Source organism: Onychostoma macrolepis, chromosome 24 (assembly GCF_012432095.1).
Source record: "Onychostoma macrolepis isolate SWU-2019 chromosome 24, ASM1243209v1, whole genome shotgun sequence".
Taxonomy (NCBI): Eukaryota; Metazoa; Chordata; class Actinopteri; order Cypriniformes; family Cyprinidae; genus Onychostoma; species Onychostoma macrolepis.
This window is the reverse complement of record NC_081178.1, coordinates 24,725,464-24,751,104: the sequence shown is the minus strand read 5'-3', so window position 1 is coordinate 24,751,104 and position 25,641 is coordinate 24,725,464. Positions and strand designations below refer to the sequence as shown.

Sequence of the window (25,641 nt, the reverse complement as noted above, 5' to 3'; positions counted from 1 at the left end):
AAATGACTTCATGGCCACAGACGTTAGATCCACAGGTCTGTAGTCATTAAGTCCAGTAATTTTGGGTTTCTTTGGGACAGGGATGATTGTGGAGCGTTTGAAGCATGAGGGGACTTTGCACAGCTCCAGTGATCTGTGTGAAGATGGGGGCCAGCTGGTCAGCACAGGTTTTTAGGCAGGCTGGTGACACACCGTCTGGGCCTGGTGCTTTCCCTCTTTTGTTCTTTCTGAAGACTTGGCACACGTCATCCTCGCTGATCCAAATTGTAGGTATGGGGGAGAGGGGGGTTGCTGGAGGTGTTAATGGTTGTGTGGAGAGGTGTTCAGGGCGGGTGTGGGGTGTTTTTTCAAACCTGCAGTAGAACTCATTCAGATCGTCTGCCAGTTGTTGATTCTTCACAGTGCTGGGGGATTGTGTCTTGTAATTGGTGATGTCTTTCAGACCTTTCCACGCTGAAGCAGAGTCACTGGAAGAGAATTTGCTCCTTAGCTTGCCAGAATAATTTCTCTTTGCCACTCTGATCTCCTTTTCCAGTGTGTATTTGGCCTGTTTATACAAGACTTTATCCCCCTTTCTGTAAGCATCTTCTTTGGCCTGACGGAGCTGTCTGAGTTTTGCAGTGAATCATGGTTTGTCATTGTTATAGGTTAGATAAGTCTTGGTAGAAGTGCACAAATCCTCACAGAAACTGATATAAGATGTTACAGTCTCTGTGAACTCGTCCAGATCGGTGGCAGCAGCTTCAAAAACAGTGCAATCAGTAAGGTCGAAACCCGCTCTGTTTCATTAGTCCATCTTTTAACAGTTCTTAATACAGGTTTTGCAGATTTAAGTTTCTGCCTGTAGGTCGGAATAAGATGAACCAAACAGTGATCAGAGAGCCCCAAAGCTGCTCGTGGGACAGATTGATATGCGTCCTTTATTGCTGTGTAACAGTGATCCAATATATTACTCTCTCTGGTGGGGCATGTGATGTGCTGTCTGTATTTTGGCAGTTCACGGGAGAGTCCCCGAGAATGATTAAAACAGAGTCTATGTGTTGTTGTTCTGTGTCTGTGATCAGATCAGTGAGTTTCTGTAAAGCCGAGCTCACGTGCGCTTGCGGAGGAATGTAGACACTCACGAGAATGGCTTGCCGTTAATGAAGAGCGTTTCTAGATCAGAATAGCACATCTTCTTTAACACAGTTACATCTGTACACCACCTCTCATTGATGTAAAAGCACGTCCCGCCGCCGCGCAATTACCCCGTTGATTCTGCGTCACGAGCCGCTCTTATCAGCTGGAAATTAGGCAGATGTAGCACGCTGTCCGGTATGTCGCCATTCAGCCAGGTTTCCGCGAAACACAGAGCAGCCGAGTTAGAAAAATCCTTGTTTGTCCGGGAGAGCAGAAGGAGTTTGTTTGTTTTGTTGGGTAGTGAGCGGAGATTCGCCAGATGGATGCTTGGCAACGCCGCTCTAAATCCGCACTGTCTGAGCTTCATGAGCGAGCCGGCTCGCTTCCCTCATCTGCGCGTCCGGAAGCGTTTGACCTATGGCTCCGCCAACTACAATGTCCAGCAAAACGTCCGAATAGTCATAATCTGGTAAAAGATTTTGTGGTGTGTTCTGCTGAATGTTCAGCAGGTCATCCTTGGTAAAACTGATCGTATTTGAGAAGCAAAAAACAGGAAAAACAAACAAAAACAGTACAAACACTGAAGAGCAAAGCACAGTAGCTGCCATCTGCGGCGCCATCTTAGATTTAGTCCAGTTCTTCTTCTCCTTAGCCCAGGTAAGACGCCTCTGACGTTGTCTGTGGTTCAGGAGTGGCTTAACAAGAGGAATATGACAACTGTAGCCAAATTCCTCGACACGTCTGTGTGTGGTGGCTCTTGATGCCTTGACCCCAGCTTCAGTCCATTCCTTGTGAAGTTCACCCAAATTCTTGAATCGATTTTGCTTGACAATCCTCATAAGGCTGCGGTTCTCTCGGTTGGTTGTGCATCGTTTTCTTCCACACTTTTTCCTTCCTCTCAACTTTCTGTTAACATGCTTGGATACAGCACTCTGTGAACAGCCAGCTTCTTTGGCAATGAATGTTTGTGGCTTACCCTCCTTGTGAAGGGAGTCAGTGATTGTCTTCTAGACAACTGTCAGATCAGCAGTCTTCCCCATGATTGTGTAGCCTAGTGAACCAAACTGAGAGACCATTTTGAAGGCTCAGGAAACCTTTGCAGGTGTTTTGAGTTGATTAGCTGATTGGCATGTCACCATATTCTAATTTGTTGAGATAGTGAATTAGTGGGTTTTTGTTAAATGTGAGCCAAAATCATCACAATTAAAAGAACTAAAGACTTAAACTACTTCAGTCTGTTTGCATTGAATTTATTTAATACACGAGTTTCACAATTTGAGTTGAATTACTGAAATAAATGAACTAGAGTTCTTACTAGAACCAGGAAGTATGACCACATTAGCCCGGTTCTGTCAACACTGCACTGGTTCCCTATTAAACATTGTATATATTTTAAAATCTTGTTAATTACTTATAAAGCCCTGAATGGTTTAGCTCCTCAGTACCTGAGTGAGCTCTTATCGCATTATAGTCCTCCACATCCACTACGTTCTCAAAACTCTGGCCATTTGATAATACCTAGAATATCAAAATCAACTGCGGGCTAGGGGCTGAGGCAACAGCGGCAAGGAACCAAAACTCCCTCTGACAGAATGGAGAAAAAAAAAACCTTGGGAGAAACCAGGCTCAGTCGGGGGGCCAGTTCTCCTCTGACCAGACGAAAAGGTTGTAGAACTGGAATCAGCTGTTCCAGCAGCTCCCACTGTGATGCTCTCATGGCGAGTGACTTTTGGACGGATGGCTTGGTTACCGTTTCATCTGCGAGCACAGACTGCACCGCGATCCTTTGCTCGAACAGCCGTTGCAGCATTACGTATGTGGAGTTCCACCGTCTGGCCTCTCATCTCTTTTGCGATATTTTTATGTGTGGTCTCGTACTGGTGTTTGATTGTGTTCCACAATGTGTTGTAAGATGGAACATCGTAGCCAGGTTCAAAAAAGCGCAGTATTTCTCGGAAACCTTCTCCGTGCACTGCAGCTAATGGTTGAATGTCTTTGACAATGAAATTAACCAGTAAATTGGTGATTTGCTTCCGTCTTGTGTCTGTCACAGTAGGACATTTGGTGAAGTCTTTAATTGACTGCTGTGTAGATGACTTGCGTTGTTCCTCACCTAGCGTTAGTGGATGCCTTTTCAGATGAGTGTGCATCACACTTGTACTTTTGTTGTACTTCAGGACGGATTGCATATTTTGCAAGTGACATTTTTACCAGCTTCATCTTTAGAAAAATATTTCCACACACTTGATATGCCACTGCTGCTTTGCTGAAATGACCCACCGGGTTCCTGATCGGTCCTCGTGTGTAAGGCTGCCATGTTCACGTTAAAATCACATGATCTGCACCGCACGACTAGTCGACTTCAATCAAAAAGCGTCGCGGCAGAGCATTAAAGTCGACCAGTCGACTAGTCGACTAGTCTGTGCAACCCCTACTGCGGGCAGGAGATCCTTTTCCTATTTAGTGCCAAAACTCTGGAACAATCTACCTAACACTGTTCGGGAGGCAGACATACTCTGTCAGTTTAAATCTAGATTAAAGACCCATCTCTTTAACCTGGCGTACACATAATACAGTAATACACTTCTAATATTCAAATCCGTTAAAGAATTGTTAGGCTGCATTAATTAGGTCAGCCGGAACGGGGAACACTTCCCATAACACCCAATGTACTTGTTACATCGTACGTAGAATGGCATCTACGCTAATATTAGTCTGTTTCATTCTTATTCCGAGGTCACCGTAGCCACCAGTTCCAGTCCGTATCCAGATCAGATAGTCACTGCAGTCACCCGGATCCAGTCCGTATCCAGATCAGATGGTGGATCAGCACCTAGAGATGACCTCTACAGCCCTGAATGCCAGCAGAGGTCAGGACACCTAGATGAGCCCCAGATACAGATCCCCAGTGAGGACCTCATCACCTAGACAGTCATCGGGACAAGACCACAGGAACCAAATGAGTCCTTTACAAAATCTGACTTTGCTGCAGTTGGAATTGAACTACTGGTTTTGTCTGGCCAGAGGAGAACTGGCCCCCCGACTGAGCCTGGTTTCTCCCAAGGTTTTTTTCTCCATTCTGTCAAAGTTTTGGTTCCTTGCTGCTGTCGCCTCTGGCTTGCTTAGTTGGGGACACTTATTTTCCAGCGATATCGTCTACATGATTGCACAGATACTATTTAAACTGAACTGAGCTGGACGATGACATCACTGAATTCAATAATGAAATGCCTTTAACTAAAAACGATAGGACCGGGCTCTACACAGAGAAGGACAACTACTGTTGTTCCTTGAGCAACCCAGACAGTAGGACTTGGATAACACTGGGAAGCATGCCCTTCCGCTTGGAAGAGGCACACTGCGGAGTCACCTCCTCCCAGAGGGGGTTAAGTGGCATTTAGACATGTGAAGTAACCCCGTAGGGCCCTATTGCACATGGAAGTCTCTGCGATGGCTTAGGCTGCATCATTAGAGATGTCAGAACGTGGTCTGCCAGGGGAAACACGGCTCTAATAAGCATTCCGTGGAATACACATATGGGATCCCGGCAGGGTCTCTCATATGGGCACTAGCCTCACATCAGATTTCAAGAATTCATTGGCTGAAAGACCTGGTGCCGGACACTCCGCCACGTCCGGACACCGGAGTGCTGGAGGACTCGACAGGGTTTGCCTGGTTAAGGAACTCTGGAGAATTAGGCGTAAGAACGCCGCAAGCCGACTCTGAGCCGGGCCTCTCAGTGCCACTACCCGTCTGAGGTAAGAACACAGGAGGAAACTGGTTCGACACGTAAGCTATAAAACCTAGCGAACGTGTTAGGAGTTGCCCAACCTGCAGCTCTACAGATGTCTGCTAGCGAGGCACCACGAGCCAGCGCCCAGGATGATGCAACACCCCTAGTGGAGTGAGTACGCAACCTGAGCAGGCAGGGCACACCTTGTGCTTCATAGGCCAAGGTGATGGCATCCACTATCCAGTGGGCCATTCTCTGCTTGGAGACAGCCTTCCCCTTCTGCTGTCTTCCGTAACAGACAAAGAGCTGTTCTGAGGTCCTGAAGCTCTGAGTTCTATCCATGTACTGTTGCAGTGCGCGTACAGGACAGAGCAAAGCTAGGGCTGGGTCTGCCTCCTCCAGGGGCAGCGCTTGCAGGTTCACTACCTGGTCCCTGAAGGGAGTGGTAGGAACCTTGGGCACATAGCCGGGCCAGGGCCTCAGTGTTGCACTGCAGTCAACCGGCCCAAACTCAAGGGTCTGGGTCTGGCTCGGACAACGCTACCACACCTGAAGGGGGCAACGCAGCTGACTCCACCGGATACAGTGACGACCCGGGTGCCAGGACGAATGTTGGAGGCAGAGGGACTCCTCCATGTTTGACATAGCGGAGTCTATTATGCAACTCCGAGATGGTCATGTCCCCACAAGAAGAACATGAACCATCCACGAAAGCTTCCTCAGCGTGCTGAATGCCCAGACACATGAGGCAGCGATCGTGACCGTCCTGAGGTGCCAGGAAACGACCACACCCAAAAACGCACAGGTGATAAGACATCTTTAAAAAGATGCGATCACCCTTGTTACTCTTTTAGAGAAATTGCTCTTTCAGAGAAATGCTCTTTTAGTGCTGAAGCAAACAGGGGAGCTGGCCACCACACACTCCTAGTGTGGCTGTCAGCAGAAGATGAACTTTCTCTCCCGCCCAACGTGACCACCGCTGCTGTGCTCGCAGAACACTCTCTGTGGAAGGGGAAAGCAGTAGCTTCAACCACTACCACTCGGCTCCGAAGCCAAAGGATGAATTAATGCGGTGCACCTGCTGCCTCTTATACTCACGCTGTGATCAGCGGCAGCTGGATGCGAATTACCGCATGCCAATGTCCATTGGCTCGTTTAGTTACACTCAAAGTGGATTGGTCTCTCTGGGGAGATCCCAATTTCGTCGGTCATCCGACGTGACTCAGAGTGACCGACTGAAAGGGACCAGACGGCTCCCACTGATCTATATATAATAGGCTTATTTGAGATGCGCCTTGTCTCGCCTGAAATGTAGGTGAGAGTAGGCGGCTGCAGTGAGCGGAGGAGTGAAATAAGCGCAGTCAAGACGGACCCCCAATAGTATGTTCTGCCCTCTTGAAGTGGAACAGATACCTACGAGATCAAAGGCAGATATTGCGTTATTCTCACTCATATGTTGTGCTGCTGACACTCAAAATGATTGCTATTTAATTCCAAATGAAAGGTGTATTTATCATCCATTTTTATTTTAATTCAAACATGTATTTTAGATTTTATAGAAAATATGACAACAATCACATATCTCACACAGAGATCGCATTGTCATAGTGTTTGGGAATATTCATGCACAATTTAAATACATAATAGCATGAAATCAGATTTAAAAAAATAAAAAATTTTTTTAGAAGAGAACGCAGCATCACGGTTGTTTGAACCAATGAGCATAGAGTGGGGGAACTATGACATCACTTTGTAGGCCGATTGGCTGTTAGCATCGCACTGGTTCCCTTGACAAAAAGGGGACACTTAATTTCTAGCGATTATCGCCGATTTGATTGCACAGATACTATTTAAACTAAACTGAGCTAGACAATGACATCTCTGAATTCAATAATGAAATGCCTTTAACTGAAAATTGAGTGTTTAATCTTATCATTATACATTACTGACACTCTATCCTCCAATTTGATACTGTTAAGTGCTTTGACACAATCTGTATTGTAAAAGCGCTATATAAATAAAGGTGACTTGACTTGACTTGACAAAAAGCCAATAGGATTTTTCCATAGGCTTTTGGATAATCGCAAAAAATAAGCTCTGTGTTCAATCATAGTTCATGACACTTACACGTTTTGTCCATCAAGATAATCTTCACAAAATAATATAACTTTGACGAATTTTGAAGCCTAAATAAAAGTGGCAGAACTAAAAAGCTAAACTTAGGCTATAAACGAACTACAGCACCACAGTCGCTCGCCTTCAATGTCACCACCACCATGTGTCCGACAACTTTTTCAAACTTATTTTTAACACTTTCAGTGGAAAGGATTTACTCTATATATGAATTTTAATCCACGCTACATGAACCTTTTCATATAAACTGGAATAAATACAAAACTAGAGCCAAACTCAAACTGAAATGAGACATTAGTAATAAATAGTATAGTGAATAAATGAAATAATCATAACTAAAGGATATTTGAAAGCATGTATTTCTGTACATTTCGAAATAAGGTGCATTAAAAGTCAATAGATCCTTGATTAATATGAATATTTTAATTAAAAACGTATCCCCACGTACTATTCAGTAAAATTCTAGTGCATTTAATCTATTAAATAACAGCAGAGTGAGCGAGTTTTTGGATATGTTAAGATTAAATTTATTTTAGTGAACAAAGTACCACATTTCAGCTAACGTTATCATTTTGTTAGGGTGGTTACACAAACTGTTATTTTATCCTTGCTTCTAGGAAATCCTCAATCTATATGCTTTCTAACAGCTTCATGCGGCCATAAACATTTAATTGTAACGTGGCTTTAAGCATTATGCATCATTAAAGTTTCACTTTCACCATGTAAAGCCAGTAAATGTAGTGTTTACATGGAATAATCGTAATATGAGTTTACATTATGGTCTGAACCCAGAGTCTCCGCATCAGTAAGCGATAAACTCGAGCATCTTCCCTCCGAAAACTTGTCGCATTTCAGGGCAAAGCAAAAAAACATTGTCGAACAACAATATAAAATGTAACTGAAAATGAAACTATTCATTAGTTATTTTACAATTAATTGAATTACAAATTATACTACAACTGGAAAATACTATAAATTGATAAACTGTTTGGCATGATGATGTTTAATGTCTCCGACAGCGCCTGTAGTCCCATTTAGCAACTTGTTAGCAACCATCTTTTTTAAGAAACATAACAGTTTAAAAAAATCACGAGCGGGGTGTAACTGGTGTGTTTTATGTCATAGAATAAAATGTGAAAGTATCTTGAGCCTGTGTGAACCACAGACCTTATTTAAGGGATTTAACCAAAATCCCATTCAAAAAACCCGTTGACTCTCGGACGATGGACCCGGAAGTGCTAAAATGCTAACTCGCTTCCGGCTTTTTGTTTTTGATCAGCGCAGGCGGTGGAGAGCAACTGCGCGCAACTGCTCAATCCGACACAGCCGCCTCGCTGTAGCGAGAGTTTTTTGGCACACTTCAGCATGACATCAGAGCAAGGCGGACGTAACTCGGGACACTTTTCTAACCGGCATGCATCTCGCGGTGATCACCGGTGATCGGTTCTGCGCAGATTTTGCTCACCTCAAACAAGCCTAATGACGGCTCCGCATGCTTTCGAATCGGTACTTTGTTGTCATACGCTGCTTCAAGTCAAACACACATTTCGCCCTCTGTTGGAATTGCAAAGCGCTAACTTCTCCCCACCACCTCTTATGAAAAATAAAATAATGAAATAAACCAATCGATTTTTAAATCGTTTAAAAAAGAATCGCGATAGTTAGGTGAATCGATTTTTTTGTCCCACCCCTACTTTTATACTGCTTGTTTATGGTCAGTTTTTGCAATAAATACCTGTGACTGTTCTAATATTTGCCAGCTACGTGTTTTATATTGTTCAGAAGTGGGTAGGTTTAGGGTTGGGGTGAGGTTAGGTGCTCCATTGAAAGTATAAATTTATATAAAATTATTTCTAATTTTGTACAAATGCATGCAAACCATTAAATTAAGACAAACAACTGAAAACAATGGAGGACCCTGCACGTCAAAAAGTGATGCTATACCTTGAGAATCAAAAAGCAATGCCAAGAGGTCTTGACCAAGCATCAATATGTGACGAGTTGGGAGGGAGAACAAGTTGGGTCTTTCTTACACGCACATTCGCACTTCAATAGCCTATTTGAGTAAAAAAAAACTTAACTACAGAGATGTCCGCAGAGCCCTCCGTGGAGTGTGGAGCCCTAGATGACCACCTGTATCACCAGTTGGCCCTGTGTGCCATAACCTGAAGAGCAACTCATACTTGTTCTGCCAGAAATAGGCCAAGATTCCTTCACAGATATGAGGAAGGACTGTATGAAATTACAGCTCCAACCAGATATAGATTTAGTTTTTCATATATGTCTGCCAACTTTCACTAAAAGTACATCATACAAAACATCAAACTAATAGACAGAGGTTCAAAGAGGGCCTTTTTTCTTCTTCAAAAAACAAACAAACAAAACAATAAAAAATATATATGTTTTACTATATACTCATATTATATACTCAAGTGTCCTTGTTTATTCTTATTGTCATTTTATAATAATTTTTTACTTGATTTGTTTTTTTTGTTTTTTGTTTTTCTCTGTGCTTGCTAATCACAAACAAGATAGCCAGTGTCATGAAGCGACACTCCAGGATTTTATGATACATGCATAACGTGTCAAAACGAATTTTCATTTTTCTAAATCATGAACAGTGATTTACATTTACAATCATGAACATTTTTACTTGTTCAGTCAGTTATTCTAATTATATTATATTTAAAGTCATTCTTTTTTTGGATATTTTATTCAATTTGTATTTATTTATAACTTCAGCATTACTTATCAATAATAGTTTATGGCATAATTCAATTTATTTGGCATTCATGAAAAAATGCATAACAAAATAATAATGACTGAGTAAGCATTTTGAAACATGACAGATCAAATTAAATGTCTACATTGTGATAAACATATATACTGTATATCTAACTTGATTTAATAAGTACTTCATAATAGAAACATGAGCCGCTGAACTAATTTATTATCAGTTTCTTCTTTTGACAAAAACAGAAAAAAAAGACATTCCTGTCACGTTGCTAGCCTAAGGACTGTCACTTATCCTTTTGTGAAGGTTTTTTTTTTTTTTAAGTGTTCTATACTTCAGTAATAGTAGTAGATGGAATGGTGCACTGGTATGGTTACAGATCTTGGGAGTTTATGCTGAGTTTAAGTTTGGATGGAAGTATCAGCTCAATGACTAATTAAATAGGAGTAATATTATACTGTCACAAAAGTAGTCTAACATCCTCATTACTTACCTCAATCCTGTGACACGCCTGCCAAACCCGAAGCAATTAAAGTAAGGAGATGGGGAAACAAACGAAGCATCTGTAATGGCAAAGGAGCAGAAATGATCTCTTCAATAAATGTAGGACTTCATTTGATAATATATAATGCATAAACCAAATATGTAATATAACACAAAAAAATTTAATGGACGAGCATGTCTTTGCCTGAAAGGTTTACATGCACTTTCAATGAAAAATACTAAACTGACAAACAAAAAAGTGTAAATTGTGTTTCCTGGAATAGTGATAGTGGCCTTTACTCAAAAATACATTTCCTCATTTTAATGATACATGATTCATGAACGTACAAATTTTTTAGCTGTGATTACCAGATGAAAAGCATCTTTTTACTTAATTCAGATTACATCTGAGGAAGGCAATAACAAGTTTTTAATAAATTTATGTACTGTGTGTACATGGTTATTATCATTGACTAAAACTAAGAAAAATATTTTTGAAATAAATCTGAAATAAAATATAAATATTAGAGATAAAAATAAAATAAAAACTAAAATAAAATGTTTCCTTGGCAACTAACTGAAACAAGTTTAAGGTGAAGCACTAAAATTACTAAGTGGAAATAAATGAAAACTAAGAACGAATTAAAAATAAATTGGAAAATGTATTGGTAAATACATAAACAAACAAAAACAGTCATATTTATAAAGGTCATACATTAATAAAAATGTACAAAAACCTAGAAGAAATGAACTACAATTAAAATATAAAATACACAATATTTTTAAATATAAAAGCTAATTCAAAATATTAATAAAAAACTATAAGAAGTATATAAATAATACTAAAATAGCACTGCAGGTGCATGAGATCAAAATATGACCTCTAAATCATAAACCTAACTCAAAATTTTGAATTTCTAGTTGTGCAGATGATATGAAACTGCAAAACTGCATGCAAATCATTCTTAGGGCAGGAGTTACTGGAAGATTTTATTGTAAATGTTTTTTTTTTTGTTGTTTGTTTTTTTTAGATGACTTCCTCCATCAGGTCTTTAAAAGAGAAGCACGGTGATCAGCAGTCAGATCTCATTCATGAGCATCATCATGTCTGTCTCTGCTCTGCTCTCAGCTCTGCTGCTGCTGGCCTCCACAGCCTCAGCCGCACACTTCTATGGAGGATCAATGACCTTCGACCCAAGAAAGAATCCTGATGGATCCTATAGGGTGAGACCCTTATTTATAACCATTAACATGTATTTCATCAATTAATGTTTATACATACACACACACACACACACACACACACACACACACACACACACACACACACATATATATATATATATATACATATATAGTGATATTTTAAAGTTTTCTCTTCTGCTCACCATGTATGTATTATTTATTTGATAAAAATATAGACAAAAACCAGCAAAATTGTAAAATATTATTATCATTTAAAAGAACTCTTTTCTATTATAATATATTTTCAAATGTAATTTATTCCTGTGGTCAAAGCTGTATTTTCAGCATCATTACTCCAGTCTTCAGTGTCACATGATCCTTCATAAATCATTCTGATATGCTAATTTGCTGCTCAAGAAACATTAATGTCTATTATCAAATAAAACAGTTGTACTGCTTCATATTTTTGTGGAAACTGTGATACACTACCATTTCATTATCTGGAGCAAGTAATTTTTTATTTTTTTTGAAGATGCAGAAGGATATATTAAATTGACCAAAAGTGACAGTAAAGATATTTATAATGCTACAAAATATTTATATTTCAAATAAATGCTGTTCTTTTGAGATTTACATTCATCAAAGTAAATAATAAATATTTAATAAACATAAATAAATAATTATTAGAAAATATAGAACAATTAATAATAATTGAGCACATTTTGTCACAAAATGGTTGTAGAGATGATAATAATGAAAATAGTTCCAAAATAAGATTTAATCATTTCAACAGGTAGTTCCGAACATAAGAAGGCAAGTATCATAACCACAACACAAAATGACACCAGACTAAGGAACTGAACTAATCAGGGAGTATAAATAGGGATGAAATAATGAGATAATTAATGAGGTCACATGTGATCATTATAAAAACAAGCTGAGAAACTCGGTCAGGAAAGACAGAACCAAAAGACAAAGAAACATAACCAAGACAGAGCATAATGTGACATAATGCCCCACTCCCGGAGGGCGCAGGCGAGTGCTGTAAACGAGTACAGGTGGTGGAGCTGAGGGACTGAAGGGCACCAGCGGAGGTAGAGCTGAAAGAATGGCTTTTCTAAAAATGGCTTTCATCATTTATTTTTGCTGCTTTTTAAATGCCTTTAATGAATAGATTGTGTTCATTTATACTAAACACAGACATAAAATCTTAAAATATGAAAATTCATGACTAAAATAGAATTGCATTTTATGATAAGATAATAATAACTTTATTTTTGTATTGCATTTCATTTCCATTCTGGTTGTAATTTTGTCAAACTAAACAAAATGTGTGGAAAATATTACTTATTATACATAAGATAGTAATAATGAAATTAAAGAATCAGACATTTTATTCCAGAATGTTGATGAATTGTATCTGTGAACAGTTAAGGATGTATGGAGTGTTGTAGCAGACTTTGAATGACAGTAATATGATTTTTAGGCTTATCAGACTTTACTTACAGACTTTATTTTGAGAAATTACTTACATCTGTATTTTTTCAGGTGGATATTCGCTTTAAGGAGGCCTATCACAGCTGCTCTATGGGTGATTCCTGGTCTTGCGGATCTGGAAATTGTGGCAGTAGAAGCACTTATGTGAGCGGTCGTTTGGACAACAGTCCCAATGGTGGTGGCTGGTGCCAGACTGAGGGTGTGATGACAAGAACCGTCTCCAACAACAGCCCATTTCAGCTGCAGTAAGCACACTTATTCAGACTAATCTAATTTACTATAATCTAATAGCACTGTAAATAATATAAAATGTATTTATTACAAATGAAACAAGTCTATTCATATGTCAACAGCAAAAGTAGTTGCTGCTGGATCTATAACACAGTTTCAAATGGTGGAAACTGGAGACTTCTCACACATATTGACCTTGGAGAGAGATCTGACACCTCTAAACCCAACAGATCTCCAGTCGCCACCACACTTCCCATTGTAAGGTAAAATAAGTTTCTTCATCAAAAGATATTTCTGTTTGCACTAATACTTCTCTTTTCCCATCTGCTTCTTGAAGAAATGTTTCTAAGGTGGAAAAAAAACTAGCTGTTCTAATTTTAGTCCAATGTTTAATTTTAGGAATAAATTTAGATTGTTTTAAGACATTTTGAAAAGAAAAAAAAAGCCTTAAAATTATTAAGAATTCTTAAAATGTCTTATCTCCCACATTCAGTATTTATAATCTAACCAGCATATTATAATGATTATAATGATATTTTATGCAATTTCATAATTTGTCATTTATTTCCATTATTATTATCATTAGTAGTAGTAATATAGCAAAAAAAAAAAAAAAAGTAACTTAAAAATAATTCTTCAAGAAATATGAATCTAGTTTCATTTACCTTAAAATCTTTTTTTATTGATTATAATCCAATAAAATTCACCTCAGGACCAGGTGATGTAAAGTAACTGCAGAAAATGTCAGTTCTTAGAAAAGCTCTAGCATAATTTTAATTGCTATTTTATGTGATGCAACAGCATTCATAGTGTGGTTTAATTGTCCAAATACATCTTGGAGCCTGTTTACCCAAACTCATTTTAAGATGCCTTGTTTTGGATTGTTTCTAGAGTTCCTCAGAATTGCATCAGGAACTACAATCTTCTGTCCTGTGATCCAGATCATGACCAGGTCAGGTGCAGATATGGACTTTCTTCTGGAAATGAGTGTGGAATGTGCAACCAACATGCTGGATTCACTTTGGACCAGGTGAGGAATAAATGTATAATCATGATTATAATGTACAATCATGTATGTTGCCATGGACAACAGGATCATTCCGTGTCAACTCAACAATATGTCCCTGACTCAAATTTTGATTTTGTTAATATTTCTGGTGAAAAGTAATGCGTAAATGAAGAAGACAAAGCATTAAATGTCAGGGATGCATATTTACTGAGTAATCCACTATTACGTAGAGGAGCCAAGTGCCATAAATATCCTTTTTCCAAAGTCTGCGTACCTGTAACTCAAGAAGTATTAAAAAATATCTCAATAGCATTTTAAATTCTGGATATTAATAAACTTTTATTTTGCAATCTTCGTTTTTAAGGCCCTATATGGTTATATGCAGAGTGACCCAATGTCCATATTACTGAATTCAAAAACCAAATGTGAATTTGTGTTTATCTGGTCATGACTGTTCACACTGCAAGTATGCAAATAATAACAGTACCCTAGGGTCTAGGAATGTACGGTGTGACACGTCAGATTATGAATAACCAGGATTAATTTTTAACCCCTTGGAAAGTATGAGCAGAGTGTAAAACATAAAATAAAATTAGGATCCCATTTACTCAGGGTTTAGCATTACCCAGTGTCATCTGCACCAATAGTCTCGTGTTTAGTGTGTCGACATACAGTGCACCCCATAGGAAAGAAAAATCAAAAGTGAGATCTCTTTAACATCTCAAATATTTAGGTTACTTTAAGATTGAATGGAGATTTTTGCTTGAGTCTCCTGCTTCTCAAACTTGTCTCCTGAAACAAAAACTCTAACACTCTCACAATGGTCTCCTTTAAAGCTTTAAAATAAATCTCAGCAACATCAAGTCAAGTACTTGAAAGGCACTAAATAAAGGGGGGAAATCTTAAATTCAGAGTTACAGGCTTATAGAGAAATTATGCAGAAATAAGGATAATGTTACTTTTTATAGGACAATGTTCATGTAGTTATGTACAAAATGTGATTTTGTAAAATAAAGAAAACAAACAAGACGTGCCTTCTGCCATCTCAGTCTCTGTGAACTGCAGTGCATCACAAAATGAACCAAAACTCACCGTATAGATTACTTGACTCACAGAAATGAGAAAATACATCTACAGGGAGCTAGAAAAGTCTATTTTTAAACAAACCAATTCGAAAAACAAATCAAATCTTGGTTTATTGATCCGAATATAATGTGTGAGGAGAGCGACCACACTTCCCTATGAGGTGTGGGATTTGTTTCAAACATGTAGTTATGATACCGCATATCTGAACTCTTGGTAGTTTCAGAAGCTGTTAAAATGAACAAAATCCCTTCTTTCAAATATCCCTGAAACAGACTGAAATATAGAATATTATGAATGGACTACTGAGAGCAAGTTAATGTACCTCAACTTCACCATTTCATTGTATTTTTAGTTTATTATTATTATTATTATTAGTTTATTATACACCAGAATCTAAAATCATATTGAGATATCTTCAATACTTCTTGAGAATAAAAGAAAAAAATAATAAATTATGGAACTTGGCCAGGTATAGTCAATTGTTTTGATAAAGAGAAACAAGATACATTTCTAGTTTCAACATTATTTGTTCTTCAGAGATTACTTTTTAAAAGAAATTGAGTATCATCTGTATGCAAAGTGACCCATATTTGGCTTTTGACCACTGAAAATGTGTACAATTTAACAATTTACTCCCAGAGCCATATTCATATATCACTGGAATGAAACCATATATGGCCTTAAAATGAAGATGCCAAAAGCAAAGTTTGTTAAGACCAAAATGGGCATTTAATACTTCTTGAGTTACAGGTATGCAAACTTTGCATTAAATTATTTTTTTTAAGGGCATTTTTGAATGGTTTCCAATGGCATGTAATGCAACAAAAATTGCTAAAGTCAAAATATATTAATTACAGACCAATGTCTGTGTAAAAGTAGCATGATGCTGCCATCTTTCTGAAGTTCATTTTTGGGTAAAAAAAATTGTACCCCTCCTCCCCCACACACACAAAATAGTGGATTACTCAGTAAATATACAACCATGATATTTTAATATTTTGCCTTTCATCACTATACATGTTTATCATTCTTCCAAAAAAATATTGACAAAATTTAAACCAGGGAAGTTTCTGAAATTTGGAAAATAAATGTTCTTTCTTTCTCAGTTAATTTCTTTCTTCTTTCTAGAGCACCTGTACTCTGTCATATTCCAATGCTTCAAGAGGTGTTTATGCATTTGAGCTGGTCATGGAGGACTATCCCACCCAGATCATAACTCTAAACTACACTGCCATGGCCGCGGCGGTCAGATCCCCCTTTGTTAATGCATACTCCAATCCACCATTGAGCAAAATACCTCTCCAGTTTTCCCTAGAAGGTAGCATTCAGTGCTGAAATAAGTCTTTTAATTGTTATGTTCTGCCACAACCTTTATATAATGTCTTGGTTTTAGTGGAGGATCCTGCACCATCTTGCACTGAGGGGGAATATCTACCTCGGTTCCTCCACCCAACACCTCACCATGGAGAACATCTAGAGGCTCATGTCAATCAAGAGTTGGAGTTTAGAGTAAAGGCTACTGCTACCTTCTCAAGGTATGATGGAAATGTCTTGAAGACCATCGTCCTGTAGAGTTTAGCTCCAACACATTTGCTGGGAAGTTTCACCCAAAAATGAAAATTTTGTCATTAATTACTCACCCTCATGTCGTTCCAATCCCGAAAAACCTTTGTTCATCTTTGGAACACAAATTATGATATTTTTAATGAAATCGCTGCTCCACTTGTGTAGATCTGCTACTGGGTAATTGCATGTTATATGTGCAGCAGCAGCATGCCTGTGGATGTATTGGCAGTAGCTAGTCTCAGCTGTAGCAGCATAGCAGATCTATTCCGCCAAGACAAAACACATTAACATTGCCATGTAGGGGAAAGTGAGTTGAGCCAGTTTTTACATACGGTGTGTTTAAAGTGGGCACATGGCAGTAACAGGTCCAACTTAAATATGAACATACATTTCAGGATGTGGTGCATCCTCTGGAATAATCACTTTGGATATAAAATAAACTGCTTTTAAAATATGGCTTTCCAAAAAAGTGGTCTCTTGGCCCAACTTTCCTCCATTGTGGGGTAAATTGAGTCATATGGAGTTAAACTGATTATGCTGAAGTAAAACATTTTCACCTCAAGCCATATCAAAGGAAGAGAATTTCAATAAATATGACTTCTTAAAATTTAAAGTTAGGATCCAGCTCCCCACGACCCTAATAACCTGCACTCACTCACATAATTAACACACTAATAAGGACGAAGAGGTCTGGATAATATAATGGATGAATGGTTTACTTCTTAAAAGTTTTATTAAGAAATACACTTCACAACTTTGAAGGCATTTTAATTATTTAAAAATTTCAGAACAAAATAAAGTTCAAATTGAAAAACAGACTTATTTATTTAAAAAATGCAATTAACCTTATAGAACCAGGCTAATACTCAACATCCCCCTTATACTGTAAATGTTATAGGGTAATTTTCATAAACAAGGCTATTTGATATTTTCAGAACAAAACCAAGTTCAAAACAAAGGACAAAATAAAAAATAAAAATGTTTGGTCTAAAATTAATGAAATATAATGTAGAATTACAGTGAAATAATACTTCATTATCATAAGAAGGGGTGAGCCACTGGCTCAACTTACCCCAGGATTTTTGGCTCAAATTACCCCACTCCTACCATTTTATCAAACTTGTATTATTCAGCAGTTTACAGTTAACATCATGCTAACAGTATAGCTTCCTCTCTCCATCACAGGGTGAGTGAAACGGATATCTATTCTCTTCATATATTTATGGTCATATCACCAATGGACTCAAACCACTCCGCTCTCCCCTATATTACCATGCTAAACTTTCAGAGAGTTGTCATGACAGAACTTTACTTATTTTAATTTAGTACTTATCTTAATAGATGAACTCTCCTAAATTCTGTAAGTTCAAATATTATTGTGGGCAGTGGGAGGCCTTGGAGACAAAAAGGTTGAGAACCACTGACAGCTTCAAGTTTACTTTCTAAAAAAAAAAATGTGCATCTCATTGGATGTTATTTTATTTTTTCCCCCAATTGTTCAGCATCACTGATGTGGTCTTTAGTGGACCTCTGAACAGCACAAAGGAGACCACCACCACTGGGGAGTATGTGATCAACTGGACACCAACGTCAGAGAATTATGGCCAACATTTTCCAATTTGCTTCATTGCAGAGGGCCAAAATGGGTATGATTACACAGCTAGATTACTTTAATATAATGTGTCAAATGAAGCTACAGTAATTATTTTTCTGAATATTTTAGGTCTCGGAACTATCAATCTGAGATGAGATGTGTTATTGTTGTGGTGAAGGCTGAAGGTAATTTACAGTGTTTACTGAAATTCATCCTGACATTAGTTTTGCTGTTTTAATTCTTTAATACTCCTGTAGTGTCCTTGAAAAAAAGGAAGTTTATATATCTAAGTTCTTATAATTGTTCTTTATGTCTTGAAGGTCCAAGAGCACAAGTGACTTGCACTAAGGACACAATGTCAGTGTCAATAGAAAGAGTCACTATTTCAGATATTCATGGAGATCACTTGCGGCTGAACAACAATGATTCCTGTCCCGTTTCTTCCAATACCACGCATGTGTTTACAACTTTCGCTCTAAATGGATGTGGTACTCAAATGGAAGTAAGGAGTTTAATGAGTTTTAATAAATCTAAATGATAATAAAAACTTCTACTGCATCTAAACTACTTTTATACTTGTTTCTTTGTAGGAGACTGATGAACATCTCCTCTTCAAGAACACAATTGTTACCTTCGATAATCCAAACCACATCATAACCAGGAAAAATGAAATCGAAATTGAAGTCATGTGCAAGTACCAGAAAAAGAGCAGCATCACCACAAGGTTTGATGCTCACAGACCAGCTGTCAACTTCACCGAGAGAGGTTTCGGCTCATTCAGCTATCAGTTTGAGTTTTATCAGTCTGACGGTTTCAGAAACATAAGAGATCCCAACAGCTACCCACTGGAGTATAATGTGGGACAGACCATCTACATGGAAATTGCCCCAGTCAATGTGCAAAACACTGAGGTCTTCCTTGAGTCCTGTGTAGCTACACCCTATGATAATCCCAATTTTCCCATCTCCTATCCCATCATCACAAATGGGTAAGAATCAAAAAAAAAACTCAACAACAATTAAAAGTCATATATTTTATACAATGATGTGTCAATTTAAATTGGTCAAGTTTATGTGTGGAACAAGAACAGTCTCCATGAGAACGAAAGTCTGTGCTTTGTGTTCTTAGTATTGAGAAATGTTAGCCTATGAGCCTATGTTAACTTGGAGGGGTAACCGATTAGCATGCTAACTCAAATCATACAAATAATACAAAATAAGTCTAAATTTGAACATTTCTTGCTATACATCACATACAATCAAAAAGACATTAATAGACATTAATTACTTTCATGATTAAGAACACATATAATCAACAAATTATATTGTAAGATATAGAATTAGAGTAGTATCATAGAGATACTATTAAAGTTTTATATATAATTAGTTGTTGTATTTTCAGAATTAGAATCAGAATGAGCTTTATTGCCTGTCTTGGCGCCAGGAGCTTCCAGTGCAGAAAGTACAGATATAGTGCAGACATAAATATATTTTAAGGTAATAAAATGAAATGCAACACTAATAATAAAGGGAATAGACAATAAATCAAAAATAACAATATGGTCATTAAATATAGAAAAAGAATATCATGTGTAAATATGCTATTTACAGATTAAAAGTTTTGAGTTATGTACAGATGCACAGTCATGAGATGTGTTATGTATTGTTCAGGTAGAATTTGGCCTGGGAAAAAAGATGTTCTTATGTCTGGCTGTTTTGGTGCTTAGTAGTCTGTAGCACCGGACAAAGAGCAACAGTTCAAATAGAAAGGGGGTTGGATGAGAGGGGTACAGAGTGATTGTCTGAGCCCTTTTCCTCATTCTGGAGGTGTAAAGATTTTAGAGGTTAGACAGGGGGCACCAATAATCCTCTCAACAATCCTGACTGTCTGTTGTAGTCTTCTGATGTCTGATTTGGTAGTTGAACTAAACAAGACAGTTATAGATGAAGACAAGACAGATTTGATGATGGCAAGTAGAACTGTTTCAGCAGCTCCTGTGGCCAATTGAACTTCCTCAGCTGGTGAAGGAAGTACAAACTCTGCTGGGCCTTCTTCACAATAGAGTCATTGTGAATGTCCCACTTCAGGTCCTGAGAGATGGTACTTCTCAGGAATCTGAATGACTCCACTGTTGGTACAGTGATGTTCATGATGGTGGGAGGGGGGAGTGCAAGGGGTTCCTCCTGAAGTCCACGATCATCTCCACTGTTTTGAACGTATTCAGCTCCAAGTTGTTATGACTGCACCAGACAGCCAGCTCTTTAACCTCCTGTCTGTAAGTAGATTCATCTCTGTCCTTAATGAGGCCAATGATCGTGTGTTGTCCGCAAACATCATGAGCTTGACAGAAGAGTCTTTAGAGGTGCAGTCATTCGTGTAGAGGGAGAAGAGCAGTGGGGAGAGCACACATCCCTGAGGGGCACAAATGCTGATAGTGAGGGTCCTGGATGCTGCCTGTCTGTCAAGAAGTTGATGATCCACTGACAGTCTGGAGAAGGCATGAAGAGCTGGGTCAGTTTGTCTGAGAGAAGATTGCGCATGATGGTATTGAAGGCCGAGCTGAAGTCCACAAATAAGATCCCTGCGTAAGTCCCAGGTCTGTCGAGGTGTTCCAAAATGTAATGCAGTCTCACGTTGACTGCATCATCCACAGACCTGTTTGCTCTGTGGGCAAATTGAAGAGGATCTAGCAAGGGTCTAATGATGTCCATCAGGTCGGCCAAGACCAGTCTCTCAAATGATTTCATGACTACAGACATGAGAGCGACAGGTCTGTAGTCATCAAGTCCAGTTAATTTTGTTTGTTTTTTGAGGACTGAAATGATAGTGGAGCGTTTGAAGCAGCAGGAAACTTCACACTGCTCCAGAGATCTGTCAGAGATTTGTGTGAAGATGGGGGCCGGTTGGTCAGCACAGAGTTTTAGACAGACATTGTATAACGCCATCTGGGCCTGAAGCTTTCCTAGTCTTCTGACTAGGACTAACTTGTTATTGGCTGAAAACTCTTTTTTCAGCTTTTCAAAGTTGAGCTCGTCCAGGTCAGTGGTTGCAACTTCAAAAACCCTCCAATCAGTGCAGCTGAAAACTGCTTCATTAGTCCATCTTTTAAAAGTCCTTATTACAGGTTTAGCTGATTTAAGTTTCTGCCAATAGATGAACAAGTCAGTGATCTGAGAGGCCCAGAAGCTGCACATGGGACAGACTAATACAATATGCGTCCTATATTGTGCTGCAACAGTGATCCAATATATTACTGTCTCTGGTGGGACATGTAACGTGCTGTCTGTATTTTGGCAGTTCACCGGAGAGATTTGCTTTATTAAAATCCTCCAGAATTATTAAAAGAGAGTCTAGGTGGCATTTTTCCATTCGAGTCATTTGTTCAGCCAGCTGTTGCAGCTTTACGAGTTTGGAAATGGCAAGAGTGATTGTAAATGTACTGCACACTAATGTACTAATCTAATGCAATTTGTGTGTCAGATGCGGGGTTGATGAAACTGTCAACATATATACGAGACACCAGTCCAATGTCAAGTTCAGTATGGAGGCCTTCAAATTTATTGGACAATATGACCAGGTAAGGATGGACAAAAAAAATCCTTCGATAGACATGCATGCCCTATTTTACTGGAATAGTGAATGTGTTCTTTGAACCATCACTCTTTCTCTCTCTAGGTGTTCATCAGCTGCTCCATTATCATCTGTCAAGCCAACAATCCCAACACACGCTGTGCTCAGGGCTGCACCAACGGCACACAAGTCGCACCATCCTCACACGTTCACAAAAGAGAAGCTGCCATTCAGACCGGAAGCCACTTCGTCTCACAGGGACCCCTGCGGCTGAGGAGGAGCGCATCACTTACTGGTACATCCTAATTTGGTCGTTCATGCGGATTGTGCAATCAAAAGATGAGGTTTTAACTGATAATGTCCCTTATTCATTTCCAGAGGCCATCAGCCCAAGCCTGAACCTGAACCTTGTTTTTGTGGCTGGATGTGTCATGGCAGTAGTTGCCATGGTGTGTGGAATGATGGTCTACAAATCCAGGGGATCAAAATACCAACTTCTGAAATCAGATGAGATTTGATCAGACGAGTTAAAACTACAATGAATTCATGGCAGCCAGCTAATTAACATATTTTGGTGGGATGTCTATCTATGGTTTCTGCCTTTTCTGGCTTGGTAACACTGTAACAAAAACATCTGTTCTGTCTGCATGAATGTAACCACTGCTTCTAGGCACTAGTGTATGTTCTGCAGAATTTGGTGCAGATTTAAAACCAGCGTAAAATTTATGTAATTGTTAAGTATGGATGAGGGATGGATTATATACTATTATATTTCACTGTTTAATAAGTGTCTCTTTGGGCCACTGCTTGGTGTGTTTACATGGATTGTAAGGTTTACTTTTAGTTATCTCTTATCTTAATAACATTTATACAGCCTAAGAGTTATGACTGTAACATAAGCCTTAGTGTACTTGTCATTTAAATGGAGTCAGATACAATTAAACTATATGGCTAATTACTGCTAAACATGTCAAAGACAAGCTTTAGGCTAAACATTTTCTGAATACCACCATGTCACACAACTTCCACATAAGGCTTCATACTTTTAGGTTTCATACTGCTTTTTGTTTCTTACTGTCTGGCACTGTGCCTTGTAGAACGTGGGATTAATACTTGAAGCACTTCAAAAAAGCCTTCAAAAAGTTGTTTCTACTAATCACAATAAAGTTTAAAGAATTGTTTCAGATAATTTGCTAACATTTATACATACTTTATACATACACTATATTGCCAAAAGTATTGGGACACCCCCTTCTAATGAACAGGTTTGACTACTTTAGTAATTTTTAAGGGTGTCCTCAACTAAGTATTTACATAGTTGAATCAGAATTGTCGAATCATATGTTTGGGGGCGGGACGGGCCGGGGTGGGGGAATACATTACATTCTACAGTTATAAATACTGACGTTAACACACAGGGAAAATGTGTAACGGACGCCTCGCAGATACAAATTAGATATATAATGTTTTGATTAATAGATAGTTAACATTAGCCGGCCAAATATCATCTTTATTACTGATCAGAGCTGATGAAACAGGAGATTTGCACTAAATAAAACCAAATAATCCACACATAAGATGAAATCAACAGATGCAAGAAGTATTCGATGAAGCCCGTGTGCATGTTTACTCTAACTGTAAAAAGATTTGTATGGAGGAAATTAACAAATCCTGCTAATTTTTCCGGCTTTGAAACATAGCCTACTGCCCACAAAACTAAATAGGTGCTGCTGCGAAAACTGCTGAAACACAGCTAGTTTTATCCAGGCCCGATTACAGAATTAAATACTGAGGATGCTTTAAATTTAGAAAGTGTGCTCTAGGTTCAATGCACATAATGCACTTAGGCTATATTTTTGTCCTGTCTCGTCCATTCCTCTTTCAAGTGTGAATCCCGCAAAAATATGTGGATGTCATTCCCGAAACTTTGCAGCGTGCATATGGCCGGTAAATAAAAGTTATATTAAAAAATTCTGAATGGATTATATATAGCCTAGAAGCACACAAAGAGCATTCCATTTAGAATCACTAAAAAGTTGTCCCTTGTTTTCTTCAAGCAACCTCAGATTTGTTATAGGATTCGCAAGCTTGCACTGGACAAAAATAAACCGTTTCATTTTCTCCAGAGTGCAAACACATGTTGGATAGTTCGCCAGATCTGTTTTGCCAATATGATAATGAATAGATAATATCTCGAGTTTTTCGACGCCTATGTCCACAGCATCGTAGAACCGGCTGAAATGTTGTGAAATTTTTAACCCTACCTGATCGAAAAAATACAGTCTTTCACTCTGCCTGTGTCAATTTGAGTCTTGATAAAGATTTAAGTCCCTTCTGCTCTTCTGTCATTCACGGATCATGGAAAGTGTAACTTAAATCTGTCACAGGTGGTTGGATATACAGGTGCTGGTCATATAATTAGAATATCATCAAAAAGTTGATTTATTTCACTAATTCCATTCAAAAAGTGAAACTTGTATATTATATTCATTCATTACACACAGACTGATATATTTCAAATGTTTATTTCTTTTAATTTTGATGATTATAACTGACAACTAAGGAAAATCCCAAATTCAGTATCTCAGAAAATTAGAATATTACTTAAGACCAATACAAAGAAAGGATTTTTAGAAATCTTGGCCAACTGAAAAGTATGAACATGAAAAGTATGAGCATGTACAGCACTCAATACTTAGTTGGGGCTCCTTTTGCCTGAATTACTGCAGCAATGCGGCGTGGCATGGAGTCGATCAGTCTGTGGCACTGCTCAGGTGTTATGAGAGCCCAGGTTGCTCTGATAGTGGCCTTCAGCTCTTCTGCATTGTTGGGTCTGGTGTCTCTCATCTTCATCTTGACAATACCCCATAGATTTTCTATGGGGTTAAGGTCAGGCGAGTTTGCTGGCCAGTTAAGAACAGGGATACCGTGGTCCTTAAACCAGATACTGGTTGCTTTGGCACTGTGTGCAGGTGCCAAGTCCTGTTGGAAAATGAAATCTGCATCTCCATAAAGTTGGTCAGCAGAAGGAAGCATGAAGTGCTCTAAAATTTCCTGGTAGATGGCTGCGTTGACTGTGGACTTCAGAAAACACAGTGAACCAACACCAGCAGATGACATGGCAGCCCAAATCATCACAGACTGTGGAAACTTCACACTGGACTTCAAGCAACATGGATTCTGTGCCTCTCACTCTTCCTTCAGACTCTGGGACCTTGATTTCCAAATGAAATGCAAAATTTACTTTCATCTGAAAAGAGGACTTTGGACCACTGAGCAACAGTCCAGTTCTTTTCTCCACAGCCCAGGTAAGACGCTTCTGACGTTGTCTCTGGTTCAGAAGTGGCTTGGTAGCCCTTTTCCTGAAGACATCTGAGCGTGGTGACTCTTGATGCACTGACTCCAGCTTCAGTTCACTCCTTGTGAAGCTCTCACAAGTGTTTGAATCAGCTTTGCTTGACTGTATTCTCAAGCTTGCGGTCATCCCTGTTGCTTGTGCACCTTTTCCTACCCAAATTCTTCCTTCCAGCCAACTTTGCATTTAATATGCTTTGATACAGCACTCTGTAAACAGCCACACCTTTCAGTAATGACCCTCTGTGACTTACCCTCTTTGTGGAGGGTGTCAATGTTCGTCTTCTGGATCATTGCCAAGTCAGCAGTCTTCCCCATTATTGTGGTTTCAAAGAACAAGAGATACC

The 25,641-nt window shown here is 38.7% G+C and overlaps 1 protein-coding gene across 1 annotated transcript; it reads left to right on the top strand.

Annotated features, from left to right (window-relative positions):
* The first annotated feature begins 11,293 nt into the window (after window positions 1–11,293).
* Window positions 11,294–23,133, top strand: LOC131533084 (CUB and zona pellucida-like domain-containing protein 1). Its single transcript, XM_058765138.1, has 13 exons — window positions 11,294–11,426; window positions 12,936–13,129; window positions 13,238–13,378; window positions 14,007–14,145; window positions 16,339–16,528; window positions 16,604–16,745; window positions 18,279–18,422; window positions 18,500–18,555; window positions 18,691–18,872; window positions 18,961–19,358; window positions 21,851–21,947; window positions 22,046–22,235; window positions 22,319–23,133. Exons 1-13 carry the CDS (start codon window positions 11,295–11,297, stop codon window positions 22,456–22,458), a joined length of 2,145 nt encoding a protein of 714 aa, XP_058621121.1. The 5' UTR covers window position 11,294; the 3' UTR covers window positions 22,459–23,133.
* Window positions 23,134–25,641: the final 2,508 nt, after the last annotated feature.